Below are 14,498 nucleotides of genomic sequence, written 5' to 3'. Positions count from 1 at the left end.
AAATTAATGAATTCTATTCGTAAGAATTGACCGATTCGTGGCGCCTGATTACCCGCAACGCGTAGTGCGTGTCATTTGGATTGCCGATAGTCCGGCGGCACGTAGTGAAAAAAAAGGATACTTGACCACAGTTTCGGGCGTGTGATAAGAAAATCAACGCAACTCGTTTCCGATGCGATTTTTATGGAAATAGTTGGAGCGGATAATTTATTTCGGATCGAGCAACCTGCGAATGTACGTGTTAAGGGAAATGGGTATAATGACGTTTTGAATAACGTATGCCAGATTGTGACATGGCGCCGTCGCGAAGAGAACCACGTAGTTATATCCCTACGACGTACGTACGTACGTACGTACGTAGATACTATTCGTCACGTGTACGATTATCTATAATAGTTTAATTAAAGTGTAGCATATTCAATTCCATAAGATAATCTAGGATACGTTGGATCGATCGAACACGTTTACGCGGTGTAGCGCGGAGCGACACGCGGCTTTCCCGTTGATGCCTCCGTAATATACCCATCGTGTAATTTTACGTTCGCGTTACAGTCCAACTTCCCACATAGTTCAATTATCGTAGTTTAGTGTTACGGCTAATGTAAAAATCATATACACCCAAGTAACCTGTGTGTACGACGTTGGTATACTACAAGGGATATTGCGATACGGGACATACGACACGGTTCTGTACGCAAGGTGGACGTAAAAAGTGCAGGTATAACTTTTGCGTACGTACGTACGTACGTATGCCTACGCTGGATGTCATGTACCATACCCATGTAATTGCACGTATGTATAGATACGTGCAACCCCCCCCCCCCCGTTCCACGTTACGTACACGCTCTACGTAAATGTATGCGAGGACAAAACACATGGCGCACATTACAATTGCTTTGACCTGGCGCACAGTTTTATTATTGATACATTCCGCCTTGTAGGTAAATATATACGTATACACCTATGTAGGCACATAATCGTAGACGAGCGTATAAAGTGTAGTTGGCGTGGAAGGTGGATGGCGACTGGAAGTCTAGTTTCTAGTTTCTGTATCCGTGCATATGATGGGGTACGTGTACCGTATGGTGCATGTATAAAATAGGTAACAATTATTTATTCATGGGTTGAAAAAATCATTCGTGTCTTCAATCGCTCCGCTGTACATGGGTGGGTACGGCTGCATTACCTGACCCCCCCCCCCCTCCCCCCTCTCTTTCTCTTCCTTTTAACCCCTTCCCACGGGCGCGTTTCCGCGTTTGAATAGAGAAAAAAAAAAATTACAAAATCCGAAAGAAAAAGAGAGAATAAGAGACGCGAAAATCTGGGCGCACCAGCTGTGCGATATGATATGTACATATAATACGTGTAGATATATTGCAATATACATGATTGAAAGTTTGCTTGGCCGGGAAATAATTTTCGAATCATCTCGTGCAGTCGAGTTTTGAGGGAATAGAGAATAGGAGAAAAAATTGTGAGAACGAGTTGGTAGCGCGATGCATCGCGAAAAAAAAAAAAAATTACACGATACGCGATACACCTATGTGGTACACGCCCATTGAACGTAATACGTCATATAATGTATAATATAAAAATCTATTATGCAGCCGCCAAACATTACACGGTATAAAAATTAGTCGGATAAAATGATAATATAATTGGTCGGATATATATAATTTGATCTGACCTATAACGCCCGAACAATTAGAGAAATTAAGCCACTTTTATGACGTAACTCGTGCCACTTTTCTCCGACAAAAAGCGCGTGGGTGGTGTTCCATATATACATGTATACGTATATAGTATAGTATATATGTCATGTACGTGTACGTACGTATGTACGAGTTCGTGGTGAAAAAGAATTCCCTCAGTTGTTATTACTGTATATACGAGTACCGCATCGCCCGCACGATACGTATATATATGTAAGTAAATAAGTAACATTAAAATTATTACATGCTTCAATATTATTCTGCAATTTCGAGTCGTACACACCGCATCGACGATCTGAAACTACATCGGTGCAATTTTTTTTTTCTATTTTTTTTTTTTTCTCTCTCGTGACAATGCGCTTTTCGTGTGTACACGAGGTTCTCTTTCTGGCATGTGAAGGGAATTTTCTTTTTTCTTTATTAATCTTCAAGATACCCAAGCGTGTACGTTATTACTCAGGACTGATAATAAAAATAGGCCTCGATACGCGCGTTATAAGGCAGAAAAATTATAAGCGAATAAAAATCGACCATATTTCTTTTGGATGGGTATACCTATTTTTCGTTACACATAACTCATAGAGGCTAAAGTCGACTTTTCTCTGCACTATGAATTACATCTGCAGCAATACGAGATACGATAAATCTTATAGGATCATCGTCAGCTAGTGGAAATCTCTCGTCGTTTTCTACCCAAAGAAACGGTTCAATTTTTTTGTCCTGACCCATGTGGGTTACACGGTATAGTTGAGATTGTGCATTGGTCTACTTTTCATTCGTCGTAATGTCCACCGCCACGCCAGTTATAATATAAGTTCTCTCTTTTCTCTACGTATATTCGTACACGTGTATAGATCTATGTGGGTACGGGTAGATGATATAGATACACGTATACCAAACCGATAAATAAAATAACAGAACCTTGAACCGATCGCAATATCTGTCTTCTGCGGTATCGTTCGCATTGTGTTTCTGGGTTGTCGATCAGAATTACAAAAAAAAAATCGTCTAAAAAAAAAACTGGAATCAAAAAGGAGAGAAGCGAACGAAAAAGGGTTAAAAGAACTGCACCGGCGATCGAGGCATACCCAGTGGTACCACGGTGTGATGGTATCGCTGTACACCTCACCCGAAGAAGAAGAATCGAGACGAGATTATACACGCTCAGCCCGAACTGTTCCACGTAGACCTTTGGCGTGAGATCGTCACGTCGTCGACCGAGTATCGATAGAAAGAAAAAAAAAAAAAAGGAAAAAACGAATCCGAGAAAGAAAGAGAAAAATAAGACGAAAATCAAATTCCAACAGAACTAAACTATACAACTAAATAAATAAATTATAATCAATTCGTCGCCGTGTTTGTAACGGCTACGATTATGTGGTTGACGCGAACTCTAGTGCGGGTATACATGATATCAGGACGTGTATTGATGAACGGAGAGCTAGAAAAATTAAAAAAAAAAAAAAAAAACGAAATGAAATGAAAAAAAAAAAAAAAAGAAATGACACGTGACCCAGATATTCAACGGTTCGTGGATAAGAGAGGAACGGGAGCGTTGTGAAATTTTACGCTACTTATATTATATTGTTGAATTAAAGTTGGTCTACGTCGTCGTTGCCGACGAACGCGGGTAACACGAATTATGCCTATGTACACGAGTATCGTAGTCGCGCGTTTCCATATTCACTTACACTGTATCATAATACGACAGGTTTATGTTTCCATGTGTGAAGAAAAATGGCTAATTATTCATTCGCTATCATCGACGACTATACGGGAAAGGAGGGAAGCGAAGTTATTCTAACTAAATACCGAATATCGATTCTTCGGCGTACGGAAGACGACTTCCGCATTGGTGTAAGAGGGAGTGGAGTCGTGTCCGTTGGTAGGGGAATCCTTTTCAAAAAAACAGTAAAATTTGTTCATTTCTTTTATCAAGATGATCGACAAATAATTACTTCCAATTTTACAATCGCCTGCACGTGCATGAGCATTAGCTTCAGTAAAAAACGACTATCCCCGTAATATAAGAATGAGTGGAATTATTCGGGTATGATCTGAAAATCTATATACAATGGGGGAGAAAGAATTAATCCATTAAATCGCCGTGTTTGAGAGGAAAAAGTAAAAAACAGTAATTGGAACTTAATCTGAGACGATCGAAATTTCACGAGCGCATACACGAGCTGCATTATTTAATTTGACTATGAGTTAGACGAGTTTCAATAGTGAATATAGCAAACGAACGCAGCTGTTCGTTAAAGTGTATCACAGAGATCGTAAGTAAGAGATGTGTTTTATGTGCTCTGCATGGATATCGAGAGTCGGGTATGGAACCTGGACAATCTGACAGGTAGGGAAGGCTCACAGAGGCTAAAAAAAAGAGAGGAAAGGTAGATGGAAGGACGGTGGAAAAGGGGGGGGGGCGGAGGGGGGGGGGAAGGAACGGTCGGAGGGAAGGACAGACGGACGAACGGACGGACGGATGGACGGGTGTGCGGGCAGAGGAAAAGGTAGGAGCAAAACTGGCGGAGGTAAAACAATCGCTGGGTTTACGGTTTGCTGCTTCCACCGTTCCTCTTGGCTGCCTAACCGTTATACAACATCCGCTCTGCCATAATGCAGCGGGAGCAACAGCAACAGCAACAGAGACAGCGACACCAACAACAGCAAAAGAAAAGCGGCAACAGGCGCTAGAATTTTAATCCATTGTTCGTCAACGTTGCGTAATGATAATTTCCTTGCTCGCAGGAATTCGATACGATACATTTAACTAGCGAGTTTGCATTCGCGTTCGATTACCATTATCATTTTTGTTGTTGTTGTTGTTGTTGTCATTATTGTTACGTCGATAGAACACGCGAGTCTCCGTGCAAACGGTACAAAGAAGTATCAACGGAAGCGTCGATTATTCGTATGGAGGGGACAGTTTTACAGTTATAATATTACGTCAATGATTCAAACGGTCGTTAAAACGATCCTCGTAGACGAGATAGATTCGACGCGAAGAATCGATAACTCGGATTCGAATACTCGGATTATTTACGGTGTCGCACTAAGGGCAACCGAATCCTGCGGGGCAATTTTTCTCGACGGTGGGACGCGGGGACTTGCAATAGGCCGACGAAACGCGGGAGAGAAGCTGTCGTTTAAATATTCGATGAAGGAATTCTCTTCGCAAATTTCCCATTACTATTAATGCCTTCAATGAAGAATACTCGCTGCATAAACCCGCCTACCGCGATGCTTCCATGCACTCCAGTCTTCTTCTCCTTCTTATCCCTCGTCTTCTTTTCCTACGCCTTCTTCCACTCCTCCATCTTTTTCTCGTCACTTCACCCCCGGGTGTCGTATACAGCTGTGGCAACCCTTTGCTGGCGCACATTCATCCCTATTCTAGAGGCTTGCTAGATAGCTGCTGCTGCTGCTGCTGCTTCCGCCGCTTCTTCTGCTTCTGCTTGTTGAGGGCTAATTATACCGAGCTACGGAAAGTGGGAAGGATCGCGAACGATGTATATATGTATACGCGGGTACGTAAGTATACATAATTTTGCCATGCTTGTAATCCGCGAAATTTTTCTCTTCCACCGTAATCGGTGTACTAACACCCATAAGTATACCTATAGGTTTGTCCATGGCACGCGCGTCGGGTTTTCTTTGATTTTTTTGTTAATTTCAGAAATCAACGACGTTCGATCGAAGGAATACTCAATTATCGTTGATATATTTTCGGTATATTGAAATCCAATTAAAAAATTCTCGCTCGGTTATTATTCCGACATTTTTATCTTATTCGGTCACAAGAGAGTTGGAATACTTGTATAGAGGTATATACCGTGAAAAGATGTACTTTGAAAGGTTGAACTTGACTGCGTGTTTTACCCCCTCATCCGAACGACGACGCCTCTCATTCGCTTTGTTCAAACTCTCAACCCTAACGTACGTCTGTGCCGCGTGGTATAACCCCGAAAAACACACAACATACAACCCCGTTGACTGCAGTGTTTTAAAATTCCTCGATCTCATTTCTGAAATACAGGTATAGCTCGTGAAAACCGGAGGATTTTAAAGCTTATAATCTTTTCTCGGGTGCCAGTGGTTCTCAAATCGAAATTAGGACCTGGATTGAAAATCGTTGATATATGATTCCCTGGGTCCGACCACGTTTACGAGTACCCACTCACGGGTACTTGATTTGTATTTCATATCCGCATTGTATATGAACATTGGCAAACACACAATATATTATAGGGTACTTGTAACGCGTGTCAAGTACATTACGTACGGTTTATAATGGGATTTTACGGTAACCCCGTGCATAATATAAGGGGTCCAATGAAGCGCCCTAGATTCGTAATGCGTGTAATAAATCCTAATAAGGTGCAACGGAGATGGACGAGTCGACAATTTTTTTTTCAGCTTTATACGTCCGTTTACTTTGAAATTTTATTCCAAATAATTGATATGCTCATGGTTTTACGAGAAAATTATAAACACCCTCGACTAACAATTCTAACCGGACTACGAAGCCCTGCACTCAATGAATAGATTCCCTTATTTATGAATGTCCTGAGAAATTCAGGGTTTCATCTCTGTCCCTTATTTCGGAGAGCTACGAAATTAACGGAGTTATACAATCGAATTTTCGAGTGAAAATTATGGACACACGTTATACATACACATACTGTGTATATTCTCATGAAACCCGGAGGTGTGCATTACCATGAATTTCTATATGAATATTTAAATAAAATAAACGCTGCTATGTACACGATTTCACTACATTTATTTATCTATCGATCTATTCATTTATATTGTACAATAAGCAGACTGAAAGTAGGTTCCTTCTTTATCCAGCGCGCTTCGACCGAAAGATGCATGCTCCTGTCCTATACAGGCGTTGAAGTCTTTCGGTGAATCCTACCGCAGCGAACGTCAACTTTTTAATAACCTTAGCAGGACGACAATTTATTACAAACGACATGTATGAACCAATTTCAAAAACTTTTACCCACACAGACACCGTATAAGATCCTATAACGTCAAAGGTAAATATACATATGTACATAATGTGTTTGGTTCTTTGTAGGGTTTCTACACACTTGTATGTATATGTATATCAGAGCGGTTGGCATAGGTAAAAAACAGGAAGAGAAAGAAGAAAAATTGGAAATTAGTATGTCGCGATAATTTCAGGGTGCGACGAGCGAATTGTACGAAGCCAGCCATTTTAAAGATATGCATATTTATTCGTTCGAAGGGAAACGAGGAAATAAAAAGGACATACGTAATGGCGGCGCACATCGTAAAAGAACTGAATATCAACAATTTAGCGGTAGCTAATTACCGACGTGGTCAACGTAATTATTTCGATAGTTTAATTTCTCTTGTTCATCCGCTCTATTTTCTTTGGTCGAAACCGATGTCATACACCGCGGCTTCACTCTGGCATATATTAATTTGAACGAATTTTGTTCGCGGCAGGATAATGAATTATAATCATCGGACCAAATGAATTACGAACGAATCTCAACTCGCAAGGTATTCGCGGGCGCATATTATGTAAACATAGGTATATTCCATGTACCACAAATACCAATAAAAGGGACGGCTTTTTCCGGTTTGAATTAACACTCAATAAACGCGCGCGGGCATAAGTTAAAACGCTTCTGCGAAGCTGGTAGCGAAGCAGCGGGGAGTTTTAACGCCGAGATTGAAGACCGGTGAGTCGTTTCTTATATACCATACATATAGATATACAACTGTATATACCTTATAAGTATATTATGTGCCTCCTGTAGCACGTGGACTCCGTGTAAAACGTACAAGAGCATATAACTATATACACGCCTATATCGTTTCGAGTGATTTTATACGAGGTTTCACTTGTTCCCAACGGAAGTTCGATACATACATACATCGCTAGATGAATGTATGTATACACGATACTCAAAGAAGAAGGAGAATCTTGGTGGATCGAAAAATCGTCAATAATGATAGCACGATGAGAGCAAAAACTTTTATTGCATCAAAACTATGTAAACTTGCCATTAGAACTTGAACAAAACGATTTCTCATTCAAGTATATAGCGAAACGAGAGTGCAATTCAACCAGAAATGTGGTCTGCTAAAAGAAGTTTCGATGTGATCGTTAAATTTATAAAGTTTCAACTATAACGATTCTGTAGTTCCTTTTTTTTGATTCTTGAGGGTCCGGATTTTTCTTGTGTTTCGACAAAATATTTCACCAAAAAATGTACGGATATCTGCGGTGCTCTTCTTTCTTTATGAATGCATAGCGTTTGAATTTAAACTGGCAATTTTTCGTTCAAAGGTCTGAAAGATTCGTTACAGCGCTCATATCATACGCATTTCCGAAATACATACGTGTGTGATTATGATACCTACACATCTAAATTCTAGGATTATATAACGTATATGTATAGGTGTATACGTGGTAGGTATAATAAATATATCGATACGCACCGATAAACTCCGTATAATATCTATAACCGTTGGCAAATACAATTAGATTTGCATAATTGGACTGTTTGGCAAATGCAACATTTGTTTACGCATGTGCGCTTGCGTAATCAAGTTTGATATACACACACACATATTATATACATGTGCATACACCTGTACACATGTATTCATGTATATCATAAATGTGTATGTATACACGATACAACGAAGTTTGTCAGTTGAACTTTGTGTATCTCCATACACCTCTATAAAAATTCTAATTTTCAAACCACCCCATCGCAATTAATGCGAGCAGGTGCGCTTATACGTGGCGTGTAACGACAATGTTTTGTGTTGTTATTATTAATTCTCTTCATCTCCTTCATGTTGATATAAAAAGGTGTATATTAATACAAACATAAAAAATCTAAAAACATTTTTCAACAACTTCGTTTTGTGCTGCAATAACGAATGAAATAACGTATTGACGTTCGTGTTAATAATTGCGGCGCTCTTTGTTTTCTTATAATCGTCTAGAGGGGAGTAAAAGGGGTTGAAAAATTTAAGGAAACAGAAAGCTTCACTATTCATCAAATCATAGAAGCTCAGATTTGTAAAAATTTTACGATTCATGAGAAGTCATATTTGAAAAACTAGAGGTAGATTTCGAAGAGCGATGATACGCGGGGATTACAGTATTTTCCCCTACTTAAGCGGGCAGGGAATATTCGTTTTTTCTCGATATCGAGCTGGAAAGAATTGAAATTCTCCGAGTTACCGAAAAATCAGCAAAACGATGAAACCAAACATTTTCGTCGATAATAAAAATGAATAATAATTTCTCCGAGAGCTGAACCGCCTGTTTGACCTATATCGTACATTATTTGTGGTGAAAGAAAAAAGAAGCAATGTTCGTTTAATTAGAAAAACGGTATACTCGCAAATATGGAAACGGTGTGTGTTAGTGCATGAGTCGAGTCGACTGTAATCCTCCATATGACGTGACACGCCAGTTTGGACGGTGTTGTGGAAAAATCAATAACAAGCGTGGTCGGCGCGGAGTTCGCAGGTGCCCAACGTCTGCCTTCCTGCCCGCCTCGTTGCCGGCGCTCGATGTCTGCAACCTACTATAGGGATACAAAGTTTTCCGGAAAACGCGCGGTAGCCAAAGGGATCGTCATGAGTTTTCCACCCCTTGATAGCTTTGCGAGGCTTTTTTTGATTTCTCAAGAACAAGATCTCCTCTTTCTCTTTCCTTATCCCCGGTGGTATCGCTGCCTGCGTCTGTTCGGGGGCTAGTCCGTACCTAGATTTTTCGTGAGCAAAACATCTGAATAAAATTTACCAACCTCGTCCTCGCCGGTAGCGGTATTTACGGAGTCCATGCTCTGCGACAGCGGCGCGTCCATGATGCAGTGAACGATGTCCGCTGTTGTGACGACAGGGCGAGCGGGGGGCGGCGATGACTCCACCGGTTCCCGCCTCGGACGTTTTAAGGCGGGCGGCGTTATGGTTGATCCGGCGAAGACGACGCGCGCCTCCAAGCTGTTTCGCTCCAAGTCCAGGTCCCCTCCTCGCTCTCGCTCTCGTCCTCGTCCTCGTCGCACTCCTTCTCCTTCTCCTCCACCACCACCTCCCCCTAGTTATCCTTCTCGTAGACGTCGTCCTGCACCTTATACTCGAGGAGTTTCGTTTTCGCTTCGGCTACCACCGTTCCAACGTTTATTGGGGTGGCTGGTGTATAGCACGTTGATTCGGTAACAGGGTGACGCAAAAAGGACTTCTTCGTCTCTGCGTTACTCTCCTTTCGTTTCTCGTTTTTTCCCCCTTCTTTTAATTTCGCGTAATTCTTCTTCTTCTTCTTGTTGTTGTTGTATATTGTGTATGGTCTACTCAAAGGTCGTAGAATATAATTTATATATTTATCAGTTCCCGCACTCTCTATCTCTCTCTCTATCTCTGTTTTTTTTTTTTTTTTTTTTTCTTTAGAATAATTTTTACCAACTGATTCCCCCTTCAATATCCGTATGATACCTACCCTAATGTCGCGGTGTTCACCTGTCAGACTATACGGAGGGCGTTGAGCAGGTGTGTTCTACACGTCTATTTTGAAACAATCGATATATACCAAGAAACTACATAAGGATCGATCTTGGTAGTTTGTTATTTTATTCTTATTGTTATTTTAGATTTTTTCTTATCGTTCAACAACGGTATAATAATTGCATCTCCAACCGCGATCCACACTTTGATTACTTTTGCATTATACGTGATTGTGGTTCTTCTGTATAAATTTTTTTATAATGCCGGCGATCCCCCCTCGTTACTCGTATATTGTATGAATACACTTCGTAAATTTTCCATATTTATACATACATATATATAAATATATAAACGTCGAATCTGTTACATCAAACAAGTATGCGCATAATACGCGTGAAATAATAGATAACAAATCGGTGATCGAGAGAGAGGGATATCGTGTGTTTCTGTGTGTATTTTTGTACGTGTGATATGATGGGCTACCTGTCTATCCAAGCAAATGAAAAACGTACCGAAGCGCGAAAATTAAAGTATTAAAATAACACTGACAAGTAATTGACAATAATAATAATAATAATAATGTTTATTACGTAAGCACCGCGATACGTCTAGTTCGCAGGTTGCCGATAGACTGACGGCAGCAGGCGCGGGGTGCCTTTCGTTCCTTGGTTCGTAGCTGCTGCTGCTGTTGCTGCTGCCATCGGTCGTGCCTCCCAGTGCCTCCTATCCGTTCGTTCGCCGCGTCGCTTTGGGGGAGGCGCGACGCCTGCGGGGGTTGCGGGTTGCCGGGGTGGGGTCAGGTGGAGTTACCCGTAGCCTGCGAACGCCGCTTCGCTCACTCTTCGTGGGATCAGGGGATACCGGGATACGGGATACCCGGTACAGAGCGTGTATACGGTATACCTTACTTATACCTATACGCAGTTCCGTAACGCCAACGACGAGCCAAAGCGCGGACGCAACTATGCATACGTATGTTTTAGCCACCGGTAGATACGAGGTATATACTCGTACAAGGTGTACCGGGTAAACTGGGCACACTATGTAACCCGGCGTGCTCCAGGTAACATACGTTTGTTATGTACGGAGCTGTGTTACGTATAGAACTCTGTAACTATGTTCACCAGGTGCAGTAGGAAATTTATGCTCCAATGTCCGAAGTATATGTATCTATCTACCAGGTACATTAATTTAGACTACTGTAGGAAAATTATCCAATTTCAGATTTTCTCAATTTCAAGAGATTTTGGTAACCAATTCGAAAAAAAGGTTCTGAAAAAAGAAAAGCATTCAGTAACTTACAGAATCAATTTTCCGTTCTTCAAAATTTTAGCCTATCTGATTGTGAGAAAGTTTTTGATACGCTACAAAGGTTTGAAAATCTTTAGGATGAAGATACTCTGGAAATTGAGCAATTTCTCTCACCGATGTAGTGTGTATAACAGATGAAGAGAGACCAGGTGAAAAACGGGTAAAGAGAAAAAGATCGGATGAAAGGAACGTAGGTGTGCAACTATCTAGGCAAAATAAGGGAAAAAAATAAGAACAGTCCGTACTCACTGTGTGAAGGAGGCAGAGATTGGATGATATTGTACGAACAGAAACGAGTCGATGTATCACGCTCATCCTCATACTCTTTACAAATGCATATTCCATTTACGGATTAAAGTAGAATTCTTTTGTTCTTTGAAATGTTCAACGTCATATTTATACGTTAAATGTATACAGTGAATCGAAAAAATTCGAAAGTTTGAAGCAACGTATTAACGAAATTTGTATCACTGATTATCTTAAACTCAGAACTTTTTAATTGACTGCATTACACACCACTCTACTCGGTTCTATTCATTTTAACAATTTTAATACCAGGAATTATTTATGTGGCTGAGTGATGGTTTACTTACAATTAGGTACATACATATACAGGGTATACCGAGACATTTCGAAGAGAGATGCAAATTTGCTCCGTGTCCTAGGATGCCAACCCTCCACCACAATGCTCTTATGCGGTTCGGACAACGATTTCCGCGGTTTTGTTTCAGCTAAGCACAGGCGATAATTTTTATCTTGTATACAATTTGTGCATTTGTCTCATGTTGCTCCGGCTGTTGGCTGTGATCCGCAACTATATCGATATAAATTCTGAATTTTTGGAAATAATCAAATCACAAAATATTTCTGAGCGCGCTATCAGGAATATAAGTCGGCTATTGCAGGGCACCCGTTATATTTGTTTAGCCTGCAGTTTCGTATTTCTCAGAATCAAAAGGACGTACGTGTACGCACAAGGTGGTACCGCTACCCCTCAGTCTGCATCGATTCACTTGGCTTATCAATATTTCATCGATAATGCACCTGTGACGTGGCCTTATCCATTTCTATAGCCATTCGGACAGATGAAGAGAATAACCGAACTACTTCGTTGATCTAGAAGAAAATGATTAACTTTTTTTGTTTGCATTATTTGATAATACATAGAAATACTATACTATACCCAACAATTTGATTTTATTAATGAAACAAATAAATTTCCCTGACAACGAGTGTATATACGTACATACAATGAAGATTCTCTTTTTTATTCACCTTCTAGTTTCACTTCAGTTTTTATCTATTAACCAAAGTTTTCCCCTTTCGGGCCTCCTTTCTAGTGAGAGAGGGTCGCATTTTGACTCGAGGGTCAAGCTAGGGGTGAGAAGTGGGGAACAATAAGATCATTGGTTCGATATGACCAACTTGAGCTAAAATTTCTAAGCGAGCCACCCCTTCGAGATCAGATTACTATGCGCTAAACTTTCGTGTAGAATTAACTTTGGAACGTACCGTAATTTATAAAAGATACAAGTCGGATTGACAATTAGACTTGTGCTGTACGAGTACCATGTTGAAGATTTCTTTAAACTTGCCCGCACGAGCGCGGAATGCAAACGAACCGCGCAAACACCTGTCGATAAAACGACTTTAGAAAAAAACAACAATTGCTAGCAGGTGCGTACACACGTGCAATTGAAACAGCAGTGTGAAGAGGGAACGAAATAATGAAAAAGACGGTGCGAGCGACGATGAGATATTGGACCTCGTATGGGACTGAAATATAACGTTATTTTCATACACGCAATTTTTTATTTAATCGAGTTAAACACTGCAAACAAAAACCTATTCAAACATGTCTTGTCACACCCCCGCTCCTCCAAATAAAAAGAAAATCATATTAAATTGTAGTGGGATATGATAATAAAGAAAAGACAAAATTCGTTGAGTCCGTATACTAATTTTCGAACGTACAGCGCTCGTAATCGACCGATTTTTGTATGTTTGACAATTTTCAAAAAAGCTCTGTTAATTAATGTCTTTGAGGCAAAACATATTGAAAACTGATTGATTGACCAACGAATCCATTATCATGTGATAAGTGCCATTATTTCTATCGTGAATTCGTTGATATAATCGTTATTTTTCCACGCCATTTTTCTTGGTCTGATTCTCCTTTTTATTCTTTTTTGAAATCGAATAAACAGAATCGCGAGCACAGTGAACCGTACCGACGGGAGGTATTGATGACCTACGATGGAAAAAAATTTCTTATATCCGTTACCGGGTTCCATAGTTATCGCTGCATTACCTTCAATCAGAAGAAAGTATGTATCGGCTGTGCGTCATCCCCAGATATGATCGAACGACGATCTTTTCTAACGCGGGCGACTTGATGTTATCTCATAAAAATTACCATCTATTCAAAGTATTTTATAGGTTCATTACGGACAATAATCTCGTGCAAATATTAATTAAAAGACGATTTCTCTTCAGTTTTGTATTATATCAAGTCAAATTTTGAATTATTTTACAGTTTATTAATAATTAATAATAATGATGATTGGTACATTTTTATGTTTAGATCTTTTTATGATTAAACGGAAAATGACGCATATACGTACTACATACATTCATCCATACATTTAACAATAAGTATACATGACAAACACTGGGCAACTATCTTTTTTTAAAGTTTTCACTATCAATAACCATTAAAAAAACAGAAAAAAGAAATTGAAGGAAAATAATCTATTTACCCGACCAAGATGTTACACAGTATCAATAACATCACAGCAATTAAAGTACATCTATCATAAAACGCTGAAATCTGTAAATCGAAAATGAATTTAAAACGAAAATATCCTAGTTGCATACATAGTCGGATCAATCGTGAATTTATAGAATCGGTGGAAGCACCGCAGGTACAGGTGATGCATTAAACATGAATTTCGCGTTTGCATGTCG

At 40.0% G+C, this 14,498-nt stretch overlaps 1 protein-coding gene and 1 long non-coding RNA gene across 4 annotated transcripts in view; both read right to left on the bottom strand.

Annotated features, from left to right (window-relative positions):
* Positions 1 to 11,503, bottom strand: part of LOC105685090 (protein couch potato) — a 45,757-nt gene extending 34,254 nt beyond the window's left edge. For 2 of the 3 annotated variants that reach the window (XM_048650197.1, XM_048650195.1), the window contains exon 1: positions 9,527 to 11,503. In XM_048650197.1, coding sequence (XP_048506154.1) covers positions 9,527 to 9,586 — 60 coding nt within the window. In that variant the 5' untranslated portion in view covers positions 9,587 to 11,503. The remainder of the gene's footprint in view (positions 1 to 9,526) is intronic. The other variant, XM_048650192.1, reaches the window with a different exon arrangement.
* A 701-nt stretch (positions 11,504 to 12,204) lies between these two features.
* Positions 12,205 to 13,545, bottom strand: LOC125499928. The gene is made up of 3 exons (XR_007276976.1): positions 13,044 to 13,545; positions 12,497 to 12,647; positions 12,205 to 12,345 (listed from the first exon to the last, which is right to left on the bottom strand). It is a non-coding gene; the product is annotated as an uncharacterized LOC125499928 (long non-coding RNA).
* Between the last annotated feature and the right edge of the window lie 953 nt (positions 13,546 to 14,498).

The sequence above is a fragment of the Athalia rosae genome, chromosome 1 (assembly GCF_917208135.1).
Source record: "Athalia rosae chromosome 1, iyAthRosa1.1, whole genome shotgun sequence".
Taxonomy (NCBI): Eukaryota; Metazoa; Arthropoda; class Insecta; order Hymenoptera; family Athaliidae; genus Athalia; species Athalia rosae.
Note: the sequence above shows the minus strand (reverse complement) of the source record. Positions and strands in the feature narration are given on the sequence as shown.